At 30.5% G+C, this 23,719-nt stretch overlaps 1 protein-coding gene across 1 annotated transcript; it reads right to left on the reverse strand.

Moving 5' to 3' along the window:
• Positions 1–18,624: 18,624 nt before the first annotated feature.
• Positions 18,625–20,937, reverse strand: LOC119602778. Its single transcript, XM_037954478.1, has 3 exons — positions 20,680–20,937; positions 19,057–19,452; positions 18,625–18,806 (listed from the first exon to the last, which is right to left on the reverse strand). The coding sequence occupies exons 1-3, from the start codon at positions 20,810–20,812 to the stop codon at positions 18,727–18,729; spliced, it is 609 nt and encodes a 202-aa protein (XP_037810406.1). The 5' UTR covers positions 20,813–20,937; the 3' UTR covers positions 18,625–18,726.
• Between the last annotated feature and the right edge of the window lie 2,782 nt (positions 20,938–23,719).

Raw genomic sequence — 23,719 nt, forward strand, 5'->3', positions numbered from 1 at the left:
TTGTGAAAATTAAAACGATTTTGCTAAAGAAATTATATTAAAATAATTGTAAAAAAATAAAAAATGTGTGTTTGTGTTATAAAATTTGTGTCCGTATTGTTTTTATGAGCGAATTTTGGAATTAAAATATTGAATATTTGTTGTTGTAGCTTTGTGTTGAATTTACACAGAACATGTAAGTGTGAAGAGAGAAAGCTCTTTTATTCATGGTAAAGCTTGAGTTGGCTATCTATGTCATCTATGTTCAGAAACTCAAGGTGTGAACGAATTGGTTTTTGAAATTTAGTTTTTCAAAACCAACTAGTTTTGGATTTGGTGTGAATGGCATATAAAAAGTATGGCTATAAAACTATTTCAAACGAAGACCCAATTACTTACAAAGCAGCTATATCAAGACCAGACAGCAAAAATTGGCTGAGAGCTATGGAAGATGAAATAAAATTTTTGAGAGAAAATTAAACATGGGAACTAGTCAAGATGCCCGAGGGTCGTAAGTTAGTTGGCTGTAAGTGGGTGTACAAAATTAAGAAAACGGTAGATGGCAACCAAAAATATAAAGCAAGATTGGTTGCAAAGGGATTTTCACAAAAATTTGGGGAGGATTACGATAAAGTTTTTGTGCCAGCAGTTAAACAGACAACTATAAGATCATTATTGGCTATAGCAAGTTTTGAAACATGAAGATTTGGGTACTGAAATTTATATACGTCAACCCGAAGGGTTTTGCGGAAAGAAGAGTATGTATGCAAATTAAAATGTAGCATAAATGGCTTAAAGCAGTCTGCTCGCTGTTGGAATCTAAAAATTAATGAAGTTTTAAGTAATTCCGTATTCAGAAGGGGAAAGGCAGACCCGTGTCTCACATCAAAACAATTAATGGTTTGAAGGCATACGTATTAATTTATGTGGATGACATTCTAATGGCATGCAAAGATGAAAGTGCAATCAAGAATGTCGTTTGCATATTAAACAGTCATTTTGAGATATCCGATCTATGCGAATTAAAATTATATTTAGGACTTGAGATAAATCGTGAAGAAGGAATTTTCTACTTATCTCAAGAAGAATATTCGTCTTTCTGACGCTAAATCTTTCCCAATTCCAATGGGTCCTGTACCTCGTTTCTGTAATTTTCTCGAATCGAGGAAAAACTTAAAATAAAATAGTCTTCCAGTTTTTAACAGTGTGACTCTGATTATTTTTAAACTGTACTCATTAAAATTTAATAAGAAATTTTTTAATTTCTTGTTTTACACAAGATGATCGAATTTTTCGACAGATTTTCTCGATGCGAGAATTACAGAAACGGGGCACTGGTTATTTAGAAGAATGTAATGAAAAATATCAATTAGAAGACAACAATTTGTATAGGAAGGCTATTAGTTTGCTGTATCAATACTAGCTAGAAAAGTAAGCGGCCCTAATCAAAGAGATTGGATTGAAGTAAAAAGGGTAATTAGATATCTCAAACATTTAAAACTTTGTTGGAACTAAAAACTCGTTGGACCTAAAGGGATATGCTAATGCTGATTGGGCTGGGGAAATATGTAGTAGAAAATCTACAAGTGGGTTCCTATTTAAACTTGGAGATGCAACAATTAGTTACACAAGTCGAAAACAAACTAATGTTACGTTATCATCCACTGAAGCAGAATTTGTGGCATCGCAAGAAATGCTATGGATTATAAAACTGCTAGGAAAATTCGAAATCGAAATATCAAAACCTGTCAAATATATAGATGTAAAATATTATTTTGTGAAAGGCTTGTTAAAGAAAAACATAATTAGTTATGAGTATTGTCCTACTGACCAAATGGTCGACCATGAAATACTATATACATATGTATATAGGGCTCAATTTTCAAGATAATTTTTTGATGAAATTGTCCAATTTCAATCGGTATTGAACGGTTGTATCGTAGTATGTCATATTTATTTTATTATAGGTTTGTTTTTGTTTCAAAAATTTTTATTTTAAAATTTTATATGACTTACAATGCTACAACGATACGACATCGATTGTGAATTGGACATATGTATTAGTAAGTACATTTGAGACTGCCAACCTTTCATGGTGTGAAAACGGCCAAAATAGGGCATTCTACATTCTTTTGTAAAAAAAATATTTATAGACTCAAAATTTTAAATATTATTGAAAAATTACTTAAAATAAATAAAAAAACGGGAAAATATTTGTATTTTTGGTACTTTTTGCACCTTTTGTGCATGTTCTAACGCCAGTACATGTTACAACCACACCAAGTTGGCAGATCTACACTAGGAAGCATCACTAGCAATATATATTTTTGTGTAACATGGCCCAGAAAGGGGAAAACGGGTAGAATTGCTCATAAATAATAATCAATAAATATATTTTTTCTAAAGTAAAATTTGTTGCTTTTGCTAATATTTTAGTTTTTTTTTTTAAGTAATGTTTTTAATTTTCATTGATGTTATATCGTGAAATAAAATACATATACATATTTTTTATATGGCACAGCTGAACGCCAAACATCGAAAATGTACTAATGCAACTTTTGCGAGTTCATGTACATACAAACCATCAAATCGTATGCCGTAAAAGAAATGATCCTCTGAATTAACAAAATATTAATTTTTAAAAACAAATATTTTTGTCCAAATTTTTAACTATGAACATAAATGGGAGGTAAAGTTAATTACGGACTGTTTGTCGTAAAATTTGGTTTAAAGATTTCGAGAAGTATAACACTTATTCGTTTCGAATTTCATTGCTGTTCTCGTATTTTCTGAAGGGGCCCTTATATGAGGGTAGGGATAATTAATAAAATTTGGTACATAGATTTGCTATGGTCAGCTATAGATCAATCCTCATAAAATTCGGAATGAAGAATTATTATAAAAAACTTTTTATGGCGAGTACAACGATGAAGTACTCGTAATTTTCTCACGGTGACTTTATATATAGGTAGGTTCAATTGTGGACCGATCCTCATAAAATTTTGTAATGCGATTTTCATTAATATAAAACTTGTTTATGTCAAAATGTATAGTTTTTTAAGCCAGTATTTAGCGCTAAAGTAAATTTATCAAGGGAACCTTATATGGGGGTAGGATCAATTATGGACCGATACTTACAAATTTGGTAGAGAGACATTGGCTTATATAAAACATATTTATATCGAGTTTCATTCTTATATTCGTATTTTTAAGCCAGTAATTGGATTAATTTTCTATAGGCGACCTTATATGGGGGATAGGTAGGAAGATTACGTTCTATAATAGTTGCTTATTTCGAATTTCCTCTCTATAGTCAATTTTTAAAGTTAGTAATGGGCGTTAAAATAATGGGTAGGTTCAATTAATAGGCTCAAAAAAAAAAATTGATAGAGACATTTATCTTGTATGAAACCTATTTTTTTGTCAAATTTCATCACTGTACTCATATTTTTAAGGGGACCTTAATAGGGGGTAGGGTGAGTTACCGACCCATTTCGCATTAAATACGGTAGGAAGATTACGTTTCTATAAAAGTTGCTTATGTCGAATTTCTCCGCTATACTCGTATTTTTAAGCCAGTAATGAACGTTTAAATCATTCTTTGATAGGCACTTATGTGGGGAGTAGGTTCAATTATGGACCGATTCACATAAAATTTGGTAGAGAAAACTTATTTATGTTGAATTTCATCGCTATACTCGTATTTTTAAAACAGTTATGATTGTTGAAGCTGTTTGTCGGGGGGCCACTTGTATGGGGGCTATGTGAAATCGTGGACCAATATTGCCCATTTGCAATACCAAACAAACATTACCTACAAGGAATATTTGTGGAAAATTTTAACTCTCTAGCTCTTTTCGTTCGAACCCTATAGTGCTTTCAACAGACAGACGGACGGACATGGCTAGATCGTCTTAGAATTTAATAAGGACCCAGAATATATATACTTTTTTTTTTTTTTTCAATTTCAAATTCTTTATTTCAATAACCTAGCCTATATAGGCCATAATCGGTTATAAATTTCTACTTTTGTGGATCTACGACTAATATTTCGATGTGTTACAAACGGAGTGACAAAATATACCCCCATCTGTTTTGATGGTGGGTACAAAAAAAAGACAAAAGGCAACCAGGTAAAAATTGAATTTAATTTTCTGTAATTAACACTACTTTCGGAGTACTATTATTTAGTTTTCCGTCACATTTCTTCACTTTTAAATACATTTGTTTACTATATGGACAATTATCTCTCATATTGAATCCAAACAAAGGCACAAAAGAATCAAAAAATTTTGAGTTTAGTCCTGTCCTCAGTATAATTTTTGAAAAATAACATATTTTTGCTCTAAAAAATTACGTAATTTTTAGCTGATTACGGAAAAATAATTTTAAAATTTACTTTTCTTTTCAAAAAAACTGTTTTTTTTTTATTTTTATCGTATTTAGTACATTGAATCGCATCTTTTTAGAGGTCCACGGGACACTCTTATGTACATATATTCTTTAAGGTATTGGATCTACTCGATCTCGTACAGGAGAGGACACAAATTGGCATGTATTTCTATTGATATTACAATGGAACGCGTTCCACTGTGGGAGAAATATACAATTTAGTGGCGAGAAAATAAAAAACAAGTCAGATTTCTATATTCGGCTGTGCCGAATCTTATATACCCTTTACCAAGTATGTTTTAAAAAACAGTTTTTATTTATTTTTAGAATTTAATTTAATTTTGTAAAATTTCAATTATTTTTGTATTTTATTATAATTTTACATTTTATATCTCCATCAAAGTAAGTAAAAACAACAATCTATATATATAAAAATGAATGTGTGTTTGTTTGTATATTTGAACGTTATAGACTACTAAACGGCTGAATCGATTCTCTTCAAATTTTCTCAGCGTATTCCTGTATGTCTGAAATAGGTAATAGGCTATTTTTTATTTTGAAATTAAAATGGGGGGGGGGGGGGGAGCCACGCCCATATTAAGAAAATATTAAATCCGTATATTTTAGATAATATAACAGTTAGAGTCCTCAAATTTTGTCGGAGCAACTTTAGTGTCAATATAATTATTTAGGACAAAAGGTAGGCGGACTAGCATTAGGGGGCGTGACACCTCCCATATAAATTAAATACACAAATACGTTTATCTTGGAAACTATTACAGTTAGAATCTTCAAATTTTGCACGAATAACTTTAACATCCATCTAAACATTTTGGGTAATAAATTGGATGACTACCCATGAGGGGAGCGGCACCTCCCATATTAATTAAAGACAAAAAATCGTTTATCTGGAAAACTAATGGAACTAAATTCTTCAAATTTGCACAAAGAACTTAAATATTCATCTGAACATTTTGGAGGAAAAAAAAGCGGACTTTCATCTGGGAGGTCTTGAAGCCCCCACATGTATCAAATAGAAAAATTCGTATATCTGAGAAACTATTAGAGCTAGAATCTTCAAATTTTACGTGAAGAACTTTGACAAAATTTCGTGCATCTTGGAAACTCTTATATTATTCAAATTTTTTATAGATAGATAGAAATTGGAGATAGATAGAAACTGGCGAACTTGCAATAATTTGCTTGACATCTCTCATATGTAACATATTATAAATCTGGAAAACTATTGTAGTTAGAATCTTTAAAATCGTTAAATGGGATTTTTATTTATACATATTCCTTTTAGGGTAGCAAAGCACACTGGGTATAGCTAGTAACAAATAAATACATCATTTGTAGCACAAGCCGCATTTTGAATCGACTTGTATCTCTGCACACATCTCATACATAACATACACACAAACAAATAAAAACTGTATTAGCGCGGAAAGAAATGTTAACCGTTGCACTGTACTACCACCATCAAACTGTATTACCACCATCAAACAAATATGAGCTGTATTACCAACATATTACTGCTTTATCTCCTTGTTGTTTTTATACCCACCATCAAAAAAGATGGGGCGTATATTGATTTTGTAATTCCGTTTGCAACACATCGAAATATTGGTTATAGACCCATAAAAGTATATATATTCTGGATCCTCATTAAATTCTAAGACGATCTAGCCATGTCCGTCCGTCTGTCTGTCTGTTGAAAGCACGATAGAGTCCCAATGGAAAGAGCTAAAGGGTTGAAATTTCACATAAATATTTCTTATAGGTAAGGTTTGTTTGGTATTGAAAATGGGCAATATCGGTCCACGTTTTCGGATAGCCCCCATACAAGTTACACCTCGAAAAGCGGATCGGTCCATGATTGACCCTACCCCCCATATAAGGTCCCCTTCAGAAAATCACTGCAACGCTCATTAATGGCTTAAAAATACGTGTAGCGATGAAATTCTATACAAATAAATTTAATACGAACCAAATTCTGTCTACCAAATTTTATGGGGATCGACCCATAATTGACCCTACCCCCCTATATAAGGTCCCCTTCAGAAAATTACTTTAAAGCTTATAACTGGCCTAAAAAATACGAGTATATAGATAAAATTCGACAAAAGTAAGTTTCATTCGAGTCAAACGAGGTTTGATGATGGGTATATAAGATTCGGCATAGCCGAATATAACACTCTTAGACCGGGTTTTTGAGTTGGCAATTAATGATTAGATTAGTTAATCTAAAAATAAATTTAATCCAATGTTAATACCATTTAATGTTTTTGAGTACAAGATTAAACTTCGCAGTGTTGCCATACAAAACAACAGAAAATGTCACTGTTTGTTATCAAAACAATGCATATTTTATAAAAAAGAAGAAGACAATTGTAAATTTACTATGAAAATTTATGAAAACTTGAATTAAAAACAAAAAATGTATTTTGAAGTGTCCATAATTTATACTTATCAATAAATAGAACATTTTAATGTTTATATTTATAATTGAGTACTCAAAAACATCTTTCGAGGATTAATTTTAATTTAATCGCTAATCTTTCACCTAAAGATTGGCTCTTACTTGTTTATGCTTTTATTTATAATTTGTTGAGGAAATTTTCAGAGGTAGTCTCAGATTTTTGCCCATATCACAGTTATTTATGGACCGATTTTGCTGACAGAATTATTGAAGATTTGGACCCCGAAGATATCTGGGGTCTTCAGAAAATTGATTTCAACGGACAGACAGACAGATAGACGGACATGGCTTAATCGACTCCGCATCTATAAGGATCCAGGATCTCACGAAAGTGAAGGGTATAGTAATCCTTCAGATTTTTAAAAAATTATAATGCGGTTTAAGTCTCAGGTTGTCAATGAGCTCAAATATATACAACATAATTAAATAGTATCTCCCATAACGGGTTAACACTAAGTTGAATGTGAACAATTTTGAATATTTAAAATTTCAGTATTTCGAAGTAGTTTTAATGTCATTGAATATTTATGTCATTTGTTAGTATATAGTGGATTTATTGTTTTCATATAATTTGGGAACTATTCGAGGCAAATTAATTAATTTTATGTTGTATTTGCTATTCTTAGCAGTACAGACGAACAAAATATTTGGTAATTACTTTTTTCATATAGTTCTTCTTTAAAAAGCTATTTGTTATCGGTGCAGTGAAAAGCAGTTTAGATATGTACTTGTGCTTTTAATATATACTGTATAGTAAAACTTGTGAAAAATTTAGCTGCGAAAAAGTGCGAACTAATTTTTTATTATTTTTTTTTAGAAAATATGTCGACTTTGGAATATTAATAATATCTAGTTTTAGTAAAATAAATTAAGTTTTTGCAAAATATAGGATCCTTTAGTTACATGTAATATTTCATTGAGAAGCGTCACTTAGTTACGAAGTAGAATAAATAAAAAAAATTGGACAATTCATCACAGTGGGACAAATATGTGAATTTGGCGGAAGAAAATTAAATCTTAAAAAAATCATAACAAATGCATAGCAAAATAAAAATAGTGTAGTTTTTTCTGAAAAATCTGAACAAATCATCCTCTACTAAACATTATATTAGTCCAATCTTAGCATATGGGCAATTCCATACGATTATATGAGACGTTCGTACGCCTTCAGAGTGGTATAGATTTGGTAAAAATGGGAGTACTTAGAAAAAAATATTGACATTCTGCTCCATTGTGAGAATACTATATTTGCAAAAGGAATCATCCCATTCGGAATCTTGTTTTCCAAAATATGGATTAAAATATGGCGATATCATACGTGCCGAAGAACGGAAGTGTTTTTGAAGTGAAGTACGAAAATCTGCGAATTCTGTGGGTGTATCTTTTTTGTTTTAATTTCTTACAGTATGGGACATATTTTTCATTCGTAATCCATAATTTTTAAATAAAAAAATTATATAATTTTATAATGAAAATTTTTGAATATCGTACGTGACACATCGTATGTGACAGATTTTTCTCCTGAATTTTTTTTAGGTTAAAAAATATATATTTAGGAAATATATGTACACACACACCTCAACAAATAAAAAGGAGGAGGAGGAAAGTGCAGTCGGACATGGCCGGCCTATATACATGTTTAAGTAATTTATAGATAAAATTAAAAAACAGAAGTTATATGGCGACTAGGGTCAAATATGGACCGATCCTCATAAAATTTTGGGATGGGATTTTTATTCATATAAAACTTATTTGTGACAAATTTTATTATAATACTAGTGCTTATAAGTGAGTTACGGACGTTTAAGTGTTTTTCTGAAATTAAACTTTGAATGGAACTAGAATGGGTCAAATGAGGTCCAATCGTTATGAAAATTGTCAAAATGGTTTAGACATATGTATATAAATTATAGATCTGCCGATTTTGGAAGAAATAGTATTATAATTAACAGAATTATGAGCTAAAAAGAGATATTTGGGGGTCCGTTTGTATGGGGGCGAGGTGTAAAAATAGATTGAAAATGGGCAATATCGGTCCACGTTTTCGGATAGCCCCCATACAAGTGGCCCGTCGTAAAGCAGCTTTAACAGCCATAACTTGTTTAAAAATACGAATATAGCGATGAAATTCGACAAAAGTAAGTTTCTTATGATCCAAAATCACCATGCAAAATTTTATGAGGATCAATCCATTAATGACTGCAACGCTCATTAATGGCTTAAAAATACGAGTGTAGCGATGAAATTCGACACAAATAAATTTAATACGACCCAAATTCTGTCTACCAAATTTTATGAGGATCGACCCATAATTGACCCTACCCCACTATATAAGTTCCCCTTCAGAAAATTACTTTAACGCTTATAACTGGCCTAAAAAATACGAGTATATAGATGAAATTCGACATAAGTAAGTTTCATTCGAGTCAAACGAGGTTTGATGGTGGGTATATAAGATTCGGCATGGCCGAATATAACACTCTTACTTGTTACACCTAGGATTATAACAACTTTTCGTCTGACTGTAGGGTAAAGTCAGTATCATAAAGATATTATTATTTCATATAATATCTTTCCATTTGTAGTCTATTAAAGAAATATTTTTGTAAAGAAAATTTAAACAAAATATGTATTAGTTAAAAGGGTAACGAAAAGAATTATTAGTTTTATATGTAATATTTATGTAGTTTTTTCAATAATAGATACTCAAGCAATTATTAATATTACTAAATTAGTATAAATTATAACCATAAATTCTTGAATGAAAAATATCTATTCTAATGATTAAATATTAACTATTTTATGATGATTATAGTATTTATTTCAATCTTATTTTACTTCTCATTATAAACAAATATATATAAATATTTAAAAATATTTTCGGTCTATGCTAACTGTGTATGTCCAAAATGACATAAATATATCTCACATAGTTCGAAATATACTGTAGTTTTCAAAAAAGTTATCAATATGAAAAGAATACACAATTATAAACATATTACCACTAATCTATATATATAAAATTCTAACGTTACTGACTGACTGACTGACTGACTGACTGACTGATTCACTGACTGATTCATCATCGCACAGCCTAAACGGTTGAAGCTAAAGAGCTGAAATTTGGACAGGAGGTTGGTCTCCCGCCAAATAGATCCACTAAGACGGGATTTTTGGAAATTCGAATGTTTAGGGGGTAAAAAAGGGTAAAAACGGGTAAATTCGGTAACCTTATATCTCCTAAACTAGAAAAGATACAAAAACAGTTTAAAGCTTATCGCCGTTCATTTAAAAAATAAACGGACAGGTGTCTGGTACTTTTTTAAAATTCGGCCCCTTTAGGGAATAAACGGGTAAAAACTGTATTTTGGTACTTTTTTCGCACCCCATGTATCTTTTAAACCAGTGCACATTCAAAAAATATTTTTGACTCCTTCATAACTTAACGAAAAAATAAAAATATGAATTTAGTACTTTTTGGATATTCGGACGTTTAAGGGGTTAAAATTGTACCTATTTTTGGTACTTTTTTCATAAAACATTGTTTTTGGTTTATTAACTTATACATATGAATACATAATAACAGGCTCCCACTACGATGTTGCAACTTTTTGGAATAGAATTTTTATTTCGTTAATGGGGAGGAAAAAAGTACCAAAAGGGGTTAAAACGGGAAATTTGATTTTATTCAACCACAATGATCCAATTTAGATAAAATTTTTAAATTTAGAAACACTAAATATCCTAATGGGGTGTTATTTGGAACCCCGGTATCAAGTGATATTTTTTGGTACTTTTCATTCTCCAACTGGTCCTTTTTGAGTTTTCTATGATATTGAAATAGAAACATGAAATTAATAATAAAGGGACTTTTCGCTACTTTTTCGTTCTACATAGGTACTTTTTTGAGTTTTCTTTAAAATTAAAGCTAGAAACATGAAATTAAGCATGTAGAGCTCGGAGTAAATGAGAATCTATAAAATGGGACTTTTTGGTACTTTTTCGTTCTTCAAAAGGTACTTTTTGAATTTTCTATAATATTGAACCTAGAAACATGAAATTAAACATGTAGAGACCGCAGTAAATGAGAATCTATAAAAGGGGACTTTTTGGTACTTTTTCGTCCTTCGACTGGTACTTTTTGAGTTTTCTATAAAATTTAACCTAGAAACATGAAATTAAGCATGTAGAGCCCGGAGTAAATGAGAATCTATATGGGGACTTTTTGGTACTTTTTCGTCCTTCGACTGGTACTTTTTGAGTTTTCTATAAAATTTAACCTAGAAACATGAAATTAAGCATGCGGAGGCCTTAGTTAATGAGAATCTATAAAAGCGGACTTTTTGGTACTTTTTCGTCCTTCGACTGGTACTTTTTGAGTTTTCTATAAAATTTAACCTAGAAACATAAAATTAAGCATGTAGAGCCCTTAGTAAATGAGAATCTATAAAAGGGGACTATTTGGTACTTTTTCGTCTTTCGACTGGTACTTTTTGAGTTTTCTATAAAATTTAACCTAGAAACATGAAATTAAGCATGTAGAGCCCTTAGTAAATGAGAATCTATAAAAGGGGACTTTTTGGTACTTTTTCGTCCTTCGACTGGTACTTTTTGAGTTTTCTATAAAATTTAACCTAGAAACATGAAATTAAGCATGTAGAGCCCTTAGTAAATGAGAATCTATAAAAGGGGACTTTTTGGTACTTTTTCGTCTTTCGACTGATACTTTTTGAGTTTTCTATAAAATTTAACCTAGAAACATGAAATTAAGCATGTAGAGCCCGGAGTAAATGAGAATCTATAAAAGGGGACTTTTTGGAACTTTTTCGTCTTTCGACTGGTACTTTTTGAGTTTTCTATAAAATTTAACCTAGAAACATGAATTTAAGCATGTAGAGCCCAGAGTAAATTAGAATCTATAATAGGGGACTTTTTGGTACTTTTTCGTCCTTCGACTGGTACTTTTTGAGTTTTCTATAAAATTTAACCTAGAAACATGAAATTAAGCATGTAGAGCCCAGAGTAAATGAGAATCTATAATAGGGGACTTTTTGGTACTTTTTCGTCCTTCGACTGGTACTTTTTGAGTTTTCTACAAAATTTAACCTAGAAACATGAAATTAAGCATGTAGAGCCCTTGGTAAATGAGAATCTATAAGAGGGGACTTTTTGGTACTTTTTCGTCTTTCGACTCGTACTTTTTGAGTTTTCTATAAAATTTAACCTAGAAACATGAAATTAAGCATGCGGAGGCCTTAGTTAATGAGAAACTATAAAAGGGGACTTTTTGATACTTTTTCGCCCTTCGACTGGTACTTTTTGAGTTTTCTATAAAATTTAACCTAGAAACATAAAATTAAGCATGTAGAGCCCTTATTAAATGAGAATCTATAAAAGGGGACTATTTGGTACTTTTTCGTCTTTCGATTGGTACTTTTTGAGTTTTCTATAAAATTTAACCTAGAAACATGAAATTAAGCATGTAGAGCCCTTAGTAAATGAGAATCTATAAAAGGGGACTTTTTGGTACTTTTTCGTCTTTCGACTGGTACTTTTTGAATTTTCTATAATATTGATCCTAGAAGCATGAAATTAAAAAAGGGGACTTTTTGGTACTTTTTCGTCCTTCGACTGGTACTTTTTGAGTTTTCTATTAAATTGAACCTAGAAACATGAAAATAAGCATTTAGAGCCCGTAGTAAATGAGAATCTATAAAAGGGGACTTTTTGGTAGTTTTTCGTTCTTCAAAAGGTACTTTATGAATTTTCTATAATATTGAAAATAGAAACATGAAAGTATGCATGTAGAGCCTGGATTAAGTGAGAAACTATAAAAGGGGACTTTTTGGTACTTTTTTGTTCTTCAAAAGGTACCTTTTGAATTTTCTATAATATTGAACCTAGAAACATGAAATTAAACATGTAGAGCCCGAATTAAGTGAGGACCTATAAAAGGGGACTTTTTGGTACTTTTTCGTTCTTCAAAAGGTACTTTTGGAACTTTCTATAATATTGATCCTAGAAGCATGAAATTAAGCATGTAGAGCCTGGAGTAAATGAGAATCTATAAAAGGGGACTTTTTGGTACTTTTTCGTTCTTCAAAAGGTACTTTTTGAATTTTCTATAATATTGATCCTAGAAGCATGAAATTAAGCATATAGAGCCTGGAGTAAATGAGAATCTATAAGAGGGGACTTTTTGGAACTTTTTCGTTCTTCAAAAGGTACTTTTTGAATTTTCTATAATATTGAACCTAGAAACATGAAATTAAGCAAGTACAGCCAAGATTAAGTGATAACCTATAAAAGGGGACTTTTCGGCACTTTTTCGTTCTTCAAAAGGTACTTTTTGAATTTTCTATAATATTGAACCTAGAAACATGAAATTAAGTACGTAGAGCCCGGAGTAAGCGAGAACATATAAAAGGGGACTTTTTGGTAATTTTTCGTACTTCAAAAGGTACTTTTTGTGTTTTTTATAACATGAAATTAACCATGTGGAGCCCGGAGTTAATGAGAATCTATAAAAGGGGACCCTTTGGTAATTTTTCGTTCTTCAACTGGTACTTTTTTAATTTTCTATAATATTGAACTTAGGAACATGAAATTAAATAAAAGAGGTCTTTTGTTACTTTTTCGTACTTCATTGGTACTTTTTGAGTTTTCTAAAATATTGAATATATAAACATAAATTTAAATAGGGGACTTTTTGATATTGCAGATATATATACATTTACAATAATATTTATTTTATTTCATTACGATGAGGGTAGCGAAGCACACTGGGTATAGCTAGTTAAAATATATTTACAAATGAGGTTGTCCAATATAACACGTTATAGCACACCCTGTATTAAAACAAGATATTCCAAAGTACACTTATTCGATAGACCACATCTTTGTCTAAAATACACTATACATCTCTAATGGATCAGATCACAAACAAAGAAGATATAAATTAAATTCTGCTAAATTGGGGTTTCCTCCCACTGTGCGATATATACATATTAAATGAAAGGTATTTCAAAGACCTTTCCAACGATATATAACATTATATACAAAAAAGGACCCATTATAGGTCAATTTTGGGAAGCATAATTTTTAACCGATATTTTTACCTAAAAAATCGGGAAAAATGCCTTTATGGGTAAGTATATAATTTATATTGTTTAAAAGCCAAGATATTGAACTTTTTATTAAGGTTTAATATGTTTATGTAAATATGTATTATAGTTCCTGAAATATTAATCACCCCTACACCAATCAACATTTCACGTGAAATATGTTCCTTTTTCACTTTTTTCGTTCACTAACTTTTTTGTCGTGAAAAAATTCCCCTGTTGTGAAATTTGTTGATGGAATTTTGTAAATATTGAACACCTGTTGCATACAAAATCAACTATTGTGAATGAATTGATCACAACAAGTTCACGATTGCAATTTTCCCTTCGAGGGGAATGAAAATTACAAGGGAACAAAAATTTCACATCTATTGGCGATAGGGGTGATTAATAATTAAATTATGGTTTTGTTATTAAAAAAACCGTATGTATACCAATCTTAAGATTGGTATAATTTTGTTTTCTTTTTTTAAAACAGAATTGTTTACACGCAATTAAATAAAATGTGCAAACAAAATGACAAAGCCGTTAATAAAGTACTTCTATATCAGATTATAAGAAAGTCATTACTAGAGTACTTCTAAGTAATGCAGACGATAAGTAGTTGTCATTGAAAAGTAAGTGGTTATGGAAGTAGAACCCATTACCTAGTTTTTGCTGGGTTTATTAAGCGATGCCGGTGTTGGACATACCATAGAGGAGAAAATTCTTACGCGGGATCTGACAACTGTGATCATACGTAAATTATTAGAGGTTTTTGAAATCAAATATCTCTTTTATTTGATTATAAAAACTTTATAGCTTAAATAAAAGCTTAATTCATTGGCTATTAACACATAGAAATTTAAAATAGAATTATATAGACATTTTTTTCCGATTTCTTTTAGATTAAAACAAATTTCGGGTTAAAATATACATTTTTAGGGAAAACCCCAAAGTCGGTCCATATTTTAGTATCATGTTATATATCATTGGAAAGGTATTTTTAATAATTTTAATTTGATGTATAGACATTATAAACAAACCAAAATGCTCAAAATGCTCTATACTGTTTTTTATACCCACCATCAAAAAAGATGGGGGGTATATTGATTTTGTCATTCCGTTTGTAACACATCGAAATATTGGTCATAGACCCACAAAAGTATATATATCCTCATTAAATTCTAAGACGATCTAGCCATGTCTGTCCGTCCGTCTGTCTGTCTGTCTGTTGAAAGCACGATAGAGTCCCAATGGAAAGAGCTAAAGGGTTGAAATTTCATATAAATATTTCTTATAGGTAAGGTTTGTTTGAAAATGGGCAATATCGGTCCACGTTTTCGGATAGCCCCCATACAAGTTACACCTCGAAAAGCAGCTTTAACAGCCATAACTTGTTTAAAAATACGAGTGTAGAGATGAAATTCGACAAAAGTAAGTTTCTTATGATCCAAAATCACTATGCAACATTTTATGAGGATCGGTCCATGATTGACCCTACCCCCCATATAAGGACCCCTTCAGAAAATGAATGTGACGCTCATTAATGGCTTAAAAATACGAGTGTAGCGATGAAATTCGACACAAAAAAAATTTGATACGAACCAAATTCTGTCTACCAAATTTTATGAGTATCGACCCATAATTGACCCTACCCCCCTATATAAGGTCCCCTTCAGAAAATTACTTTAACGCTTATAACTGGCCTAAAAAATACGAGTATATAGATGAAATTCGACATAAGTAAGTTTCATTCGAGTCAAACGAGGTTTGATGGTAGTTATATAAGATTCGGCATATCCGAATATAACACTCTTACTTGTTTAACTTAAGAAAAATGTACGTCTTTGTTGTATTTAGAGGAAAAATTTTCTGGATCGGTCCATAATTGGTCATAGCTCCCATACAAGGTCCTATCCAGAAAATCACTTAAACGCACATAACTCATTACTTAATTAAGATATCCATATACAATTTGGTACAAGTATTGTTCTTATATACAGAAATGTTACTGTGAACATTTTTTTTCGATCGGTCCATAATTGGTCATAGCTCCCATACAAGGCCTCCTTCAGAAAAACACTTAAAGGCACAAAACTCATTACCAAATAGTGATATCCATAAAAATTTTTGTCATAAATACTATTTTTGTACACAGAAATGTTATTTCAAAACTTTTTCACGATCGGTTCATATTTGGTCATAGCTCCCATACAAGGTTCCCTTCCGAAAATCACTTAAACGTACATAACTCATTACTAAATACTGATATCGGTCATAGCTCCCATACAAAGTCCCCTCCAGAAAATCACTTGAATGCACAATATTCTTTACCAAATAATGATATAGATACAGAATTTAACCAAAATTTTGTCTTTATATACATTAATTTGGAATTTTTTACGATCGGACCATAATTGGCAAGACCCTCTTATATTCAAATCCGTAAGTTTTTAATTCTGGAATAAATTGTCAATAATATTTTCGAAATTTATGTATTTTTTTAATTAAAAAAACGTGACAACAAAATGACTAAAAATTTGGTAAAAATAATAAGTAAGAGTGTTATATTCGGCTATGCCGAATCTTATATACATACTCGTTTGACTCGAATGAAACTTACTTATGTCGAATTTCATCTATATACTCGTATTTTTTAGGCCAGTTATAAGCGTTAAAGTAATTTTCTGAAGGGGACCTTATATAGGGGGGTAGGGTCAATTATGGGTCGATCCTCATAAAATTTGGTAGACAGAATTTGGTTCGTATTAAATTTATTTGTGTCTAATTTTATCGCTACACTCGTATTTTTAAGCCATTAATGAGCGTTGCAGTCATTTTCTCAAGGGGACCTTATATGGGGGGTAGGGTCAATCATGGACCGATCCTCATAAAATTTTGCATAGTGATTTTGGATCATAAGGAACTTACTTATGTATGTCGAATTTTATCGCTATATTCGTATTTTTAAACAAGTTATGGCTGTTAAAGCTGCTTTTCGAGGGGCCACTTGTATGGGGCTATCCGAAAACGTGGACCGATATTGCTCATTTTCAATACCAAACAAACCTTACCTATAAGAAATATTTATGTGAAATTTCAACCCTCTAGCTCTTTCCATTGGGACTCTATCGTGCTTTCAACAGACAGACAGACAGACGGACGGACAGACGGACAGACATTGCCAGAATTTAATGAGGATCCAGAATATATATACTTTTGTGGGTCTATGACCAATATTTCGATGTGTATTAAACGGAATGACAAAATCAATATACCCCCCACCTTTTTTGATGGTGGGTATAAAAAGAATAGAAAGAAGGATAAGAAAGTCCTAATTTTATATTATATATAATTTTGGCGTATAGGAAAAAAATAAAATTTGTTAATTAACCATCATACATAGCTTTTTCCAAACTTGTATGTCTCATTCCATGAACAAACAAAAAGTATTAATTTGTAAAATAGCGTTATTTACATATATTTAAAAATACTGAACGTATTTGTAAATATATATGAAATCTCTTGAACTATTTCTGTCACCCCGAATTTAAAAAAAGCATTGGGTTCCAGAAAAATATTTTAGAATGCAACATTTTAAAGTATTCACTTATATTGGCGAAAATATAAAGTTTTTAAAATAGTCCTTCGATAACTTCAAAAACCAAATTCCACTTTTATGTGAAATCGTAATTTTTATGTTTTTTGCTTTATTTTCAATAACAGTGTAAATTATTACATTTCTGATAATTCTCGTTGCTTGTGTTTGGGTAGACATTCAATTCTGATTTTTCCTGGTTAAACCTATTTCCAATATAAATCTTTTCTGGTCATCTGGGAACATTTATAGAACAAAATCTGAGTCCTGTTTTAGACCTGTTTCAGACTATGCCTTTTGAGTCAGGGACACCAGTCATGCCTTACGAGCTTGTAAGCAAAGGGGGAAAGAAGAAAAAAGTGTTGCAAAACAGGCACGAAACGCAATTTGAAGGTTTTTTCGACATTACATACGAACTTGAGGGCAAAGGGGGAAAGAAGAAAAAAATGTTGCAAAAAAGACACGAAGAGTAATTTGAAGGGTTTTTCGACATTGCTTTTGTCACACTTTCGTAATTTTGGTAGTTTCTTTATTTCTATTCTGCTCTCACAGCATAATGATCGTGTGCGTTTACTATTACACATGTTAAGTGTTGCCACATCCAATAATTTAATTTTTTTGTAAATCTTATTTTATTCGAAATTGATATTTTCAAATGTTAGCTTCTTAAAATAAAATAATTTATTTAATAAAACAAAAAAAAAAAGATCTAAAATTTACAGCTAATGGTAAACAATATGTAATTTAAAGTATTTTAGTAATGTTTTTTATAAGATAATAAAATAACTACTTAAAAAAATTAACGCAATCTAAAAGAGGACTTAGGTCAAAAATCTTGACCGATAGAGCTGTGTTTTTAGATTTGCAACAAGAAATCGATTTTACACCAAAAATAATAGGAACTTGTATATGAAAAACTGTAGAATAAAAGGAGAGAAATTATTCTCTCATTTTATTTTCTTTCTTCTTCTCTCACCCTCAAAATCATTAACTTGAAAGAAAATTGTTCAATGTAAACCGGGCCCTAGTATAGAGTGATCAATTATAAATAAAACTGTAAAATATAGCATTATAAAATTAAATATCTTTATTTTATTACAACTAATATCAATAAATACAACAATAAATAATTAGGAATTTAACTTAAATGTAATTTTCATATCGCATAACATTTATGCAGTATTTTCCTGGAACTTTTCAAAGGCTTTCATTGCAAAGTCATACACCTCTTCAATTCGTTTTTCCAATACATCTGCAAATATAATTTAAAATATTGTATATAATTGAATTAGTTTTCGTAAAGAATAAGCATATAATACAATATTTTATTTATTGACATCTTGATAGCTTTGATAAATTGATAATTTTGAATAAATTCAGAAATTAAATCGAAAATATTTAGATTTTTTTTAAATTATTACAATAATAATATAATTAGAAACTAAAGTCAAAACAAATACTACTGTGGAGATGCAGACATCAAAATAATTTTGGTATCTTACCTTGTTCTGTTTCGACCTGTTTGCTTTCCATACCATCTTCATCACTGGATGGTTCTTCTTTAAACATGTCCTTTAACTTGGGCAAAAATAGCAATAAACAAATCACACCGATGAATTTAACAATTTTCTTGAAGATCAAAAGTTTTAAAATAATCTTTCCGATAGTGAAAAGATTTATTTTGGTTTTCAGTTTATGAAGAAGTGATAAGTGGTCGCGAGGATGATATGGGTATGGCACTGGTTTATAATAAGTTGGCTGAGGAGGGCCATAAACTGGAGCAGGAGGTCCGTATACAGGTGCTGGTGGACCATAAACTGGTGCAGGTGTCGACGGTGGAAGGTATTGGTTATTTGGAGGAGGTGTATAGTTGTATCCACCAAAGTCACCATTGTAATCTGTAAGAATATAATAATTCGTTAGTAAAAAATACTGTAAAAGTACACATGAAGTTTATGGCTTTATTGGCATAACCATTTATATAAAATATTATGGGCTTTATTTTTCATAATTTAACCTAGATTTATAAAACTAAAGTCTTACAATGCTGTCATAGAAATGTTCAGAAAACGTCTAACAAACGTGTGAACTTACATTTTTTGTCTTCCAATGTTGTCAGAAAAAAAAACTGTCAGTACATTGTAAAACAATAATATTGTCAGACATCTGACAACCGTGTAAACAGAAAATTTTGTTTTGTCAGATAAAATGATTGTCTGACATTGAAATTGCAAGGCTTTCTTACAATCGTCTGAACCGATAATTTACCTCTTGGTTACAATTTTTCATTGTCAGTACATTGCCAAATCTGACAACATATGAAGCGTGTATATATAGCTTTATATTACATACAATTTTAAATAAATACTGCGAATATATTATATTTCAAAAACTAATATTTTATACTGACAAAATTTTAGATTTTTCTTTACAAATATGAAGGTATTTAACATAAGAAAGAGTAATTTAGTGATTTAAACTGAGTACTTAAGTTACCATTCTAAAGTCTTTCATAGTTTTATACATTTTTCTAAATGTCTATTATTTTCAGCCACAATTCACAATTTTGGCCAAAATAAAATACTAATTAGAAATCTCCTCAGTCAATTTACAATAAAATTTAAAACACATCACAATTTCATATTTCAAACTTCTCAGGACCTTCCAATTTACTGGCTTATCCTCCCGCAAAATCTTTTAATATGTTTTTGTTTCCAACTTTGTGAATGATTTACTAGTTTTCATTTTTTTAAATTTTCTATATAAAGATATATTCTGGGAAACCATTTCTTCAGTTATAACGTATTTATCGCGATATTAACTTGAATTTCATAGCAAGATTTCACTTTATTTCAACGTTCATGTACACATTTCACAACATTATTAAAAAAAATTGTGACAAATTTCAATATTTCTTATCCAACTATCATTGCATTAATCGTTAGTACTTGCACAATAATATATTAACTCAAAATAATTTGTATTCAATATGAATTTTAAAAATGTTTTCTTTTTTCGTATATACATACATATGTATGTCTGTACAAGCGAGCACTTCACACATATCCACCTGTTCGATATTAGTTAAATTCACTTTTTAAAATTTTTTTGAATATTTAACGCACCAGTATCGGTTTGATGTGAGTTTTGCAATGCATTTATGTAAGTATCCTCAGGAAATGAGGCATCGCCTTTGCCCAAACTGAAACATGCTGTGCAGCACAATACTGATAATAGAACTGTTGTAAACGCTGACATTTCGGAATGTTACCCGCTTTATCGTCGTCTTCTACGCGGTTCGAAAACAAAATCAACAATAAATGTTAACCAATATTGAACCCCTATATAAAAGTTTTCTTTGCTATTTTTTCAGTTTTTGGTTGTGAAGTTGAAAGTCAAATATATGTACATGCAGACATGTCTGTAACTGCAGGTAGTTAGGTACTTTTTTTTGTATTTTTACTAACTTACGCATAGCAGAATTCCAATTTCTTTAAAAGTAAAAATAGCGGGTCACGTAGGAATGAAATGTGACAATATGAACCACATATTTGTCTATAGCACAACCATACATGCAGTTCGATCAAAGCTTTTTATTTGAATATTTATGGTAAATAGATTTTTGATTCCAATATCTATTAACAATCTGTCGATAACGTTTCACTATTGGCAACTCTTGTGTTAAATAACGTTTTTGCTACTTCAAAACAAATGTATGTATTTATGAACATATTACAATTAATCATAGATCTTTATTATTTCCAAATGATTTTGCTACATGGGTAGTAGTGACTCGTATATCAAAATTTTAGTTATTTCAGTTTATTTACTATATACAAATACATACATATATTTGACGATATTCTTTCATCAGTAAGGAAATCACGTTCTTACTTTCGATGGTAACACAAATAACCAAATTCGGTTGATAAATAAGTTATTGACAAGTCATTTGTGTTCGTTTTATTGTTATTTTTTATATTAGTGTTTTTAATGAATTTTTGAGAATTTCTGGGAATGTAAGTCGATTATTGTTATTAAAACCATCGACGATTTTTAGATAAATCAAAGGGTCTTAAACCGTTACCACTGTATATGGGGAATTTCGTGTCAAGTGAACCGACTTTTAAAATCGATGTCTTTCGATTTGCACTTAGGTTAGTAATATGGGATAGTAGGCCAAAGACAAATTTTCAGCCCTATCGGCCAAGAACTGCCGGAGTTAGAGGGGGTCAAGGTTGGACATTTTGGTCTTACAGAGTTTTATGAAAATGACTGTAACTTTTCACCTATTGGTCCTAGCAAAAATTGTCCAAAGGAGTTCAGATAGCTATTTCTTCACCGTTTCCAATTTTTAATTATTATTTTTTTAATTTTTTTCAAACTGGGCCTTTTTTTGCTTAAATGAAAGCATACACAACTTCCTTTAAGAGCTTTATAGTCCCATAATGGGATGCGAGTGGGATATCTATCAAAAAAAAAAAAAAAAAAAAATATATTTTTTTACTCAAGAATAATTTTTTTTCAATATTAGGCACTTAATTTTCCCCTATTTTTTAAAATGTACGTTTTTGTTGTATTCTTTTTACTCAAATGAAAGCTTAGACAATTTCCTTTAAAAGCTTTGTGGTCACTTGATAACACTTGACATGAAATTACCCATATATGTACATATCCAGCAAGCACTTACCACGAAACATATAAGCACATTTAGAAAAAATTAATAAATAAATTCAAATAGGGCTCAAGTTTTTTATAAATCTATTTTATAATTTTCTTTTGCTTCATAATTCCTTCTTTTTGACATTTCATTTTATTTTGATAATTTCAAATAATAGGAACCATTTTCTTTTATAAATTTTATTGTGCAAAGTATTGAAATTAATTAAAACTTTATAAATATTATAAAATTGGGAACCATTTTAGTTACAACGGACCAAAGAATAAACATTTACTTGCTGCTAACTTCGCATATATTTACGAACACCAAAATAAAGCAAGTTTTCGAGTACTAAAAAACATAATATGTATTTCTTATCCACCCGTTTTACTCGCAATGCGAATAATGCAAATGTAAACATGTAAATAAAATCCCTGCCAGAAATTTGGTAGTCGATTTCGAAAATAACATTTACTAACTATTTTTAGATCAGGGATGTATTTTTATGTAAACACATAAAAAACTGTTTTAAAAAATTATCGGAAATTACAAAAAAAAAAAAAATGCTATTTTTACTGACGACGTCGACTTGGCGTCGAGAAAGACTTACATTATGGGGGTTTATATTTGTACATAATTCTGTTTACCAAACTTATTATTTGTATCATAAAAATCGCTGCCTCCGCTTGGTTGGATATCGTGGTAGTTCACAAAGCGCAATATTCTTAACTGAACAACAAAAACCGATTTGAATTTAGTTGAAAATGTTAAAACTAACTATTTTTTAATGTAACGTAAGTAAAACAAAAACCGCAAATTTTTCTTCAAATAATAATTTATCAATAAGAAATAAGCTTAACTTGAGAAAATGTTGAACGTTTTTGGCTTATTTATCATTTTAGACGGTTTTTTGCTTCTCCTGAAAAATTTGCTCAATGTAACTTAGGTCTTTTTGGATTTCAAGGTTAGTATTATGGGATAGTTTCAACTATATCGGTCAAGAACTGCCGGAGTCAGAGGAGGTTAAAGTTGGACATTTTGGTCATACAGGGTTTTATTCAAATGAGTGTAACTTTTTATCTATTGGTCCTAGCAAAAATTGTCCAAAGGAGTCCAGATATCTCTTTCTTCATTGTTTCCAAAACAATTTTTTTTTAATTTTTTAAACATTTTTTTTACTTTTTTTTTTAAATATCCCACTTAGTGGGATGAAGGGGCATATGTGAACAAAATTATATTTTAAATCAAAAACATTGCTTTTGGAGTAAAAATATGTTTTATATATATCCCACTCGCATCCCACTAAGTAATCACAAAGCTCTTAAAGGCAATGGCCTAAGCTTTCTTTTGACTAAAAAATTCAACAACAAGTGAGAGTGTTATATTCGACTGTGCCGAATCTCATATACCCACCATCAAACCGTATGTCGTATGGTGATATTATTCATAAAATTATTATTATTGACCTTTTTTTATAAAATTTTTCATAATTTTTTGGTTCATAT

This window comes from Lucilia sericata, unplaced genomic scaffold (genome assembly GCF_015586225.1).
Source record: "Lucilia sericata isolate MDLA Ls3-8-SP2 unplaced genomic scaffold, ASM1558622v1 Contig000252F_arrow, whole genome shotgun sequence".
In the NCBI taxonomy this organism is placed as follows: Eukaryota; Metazoa; Arthropoda; class Insecta; order Diptera; family Calliphoridae; genus Lucilia; species Lucilia sericata.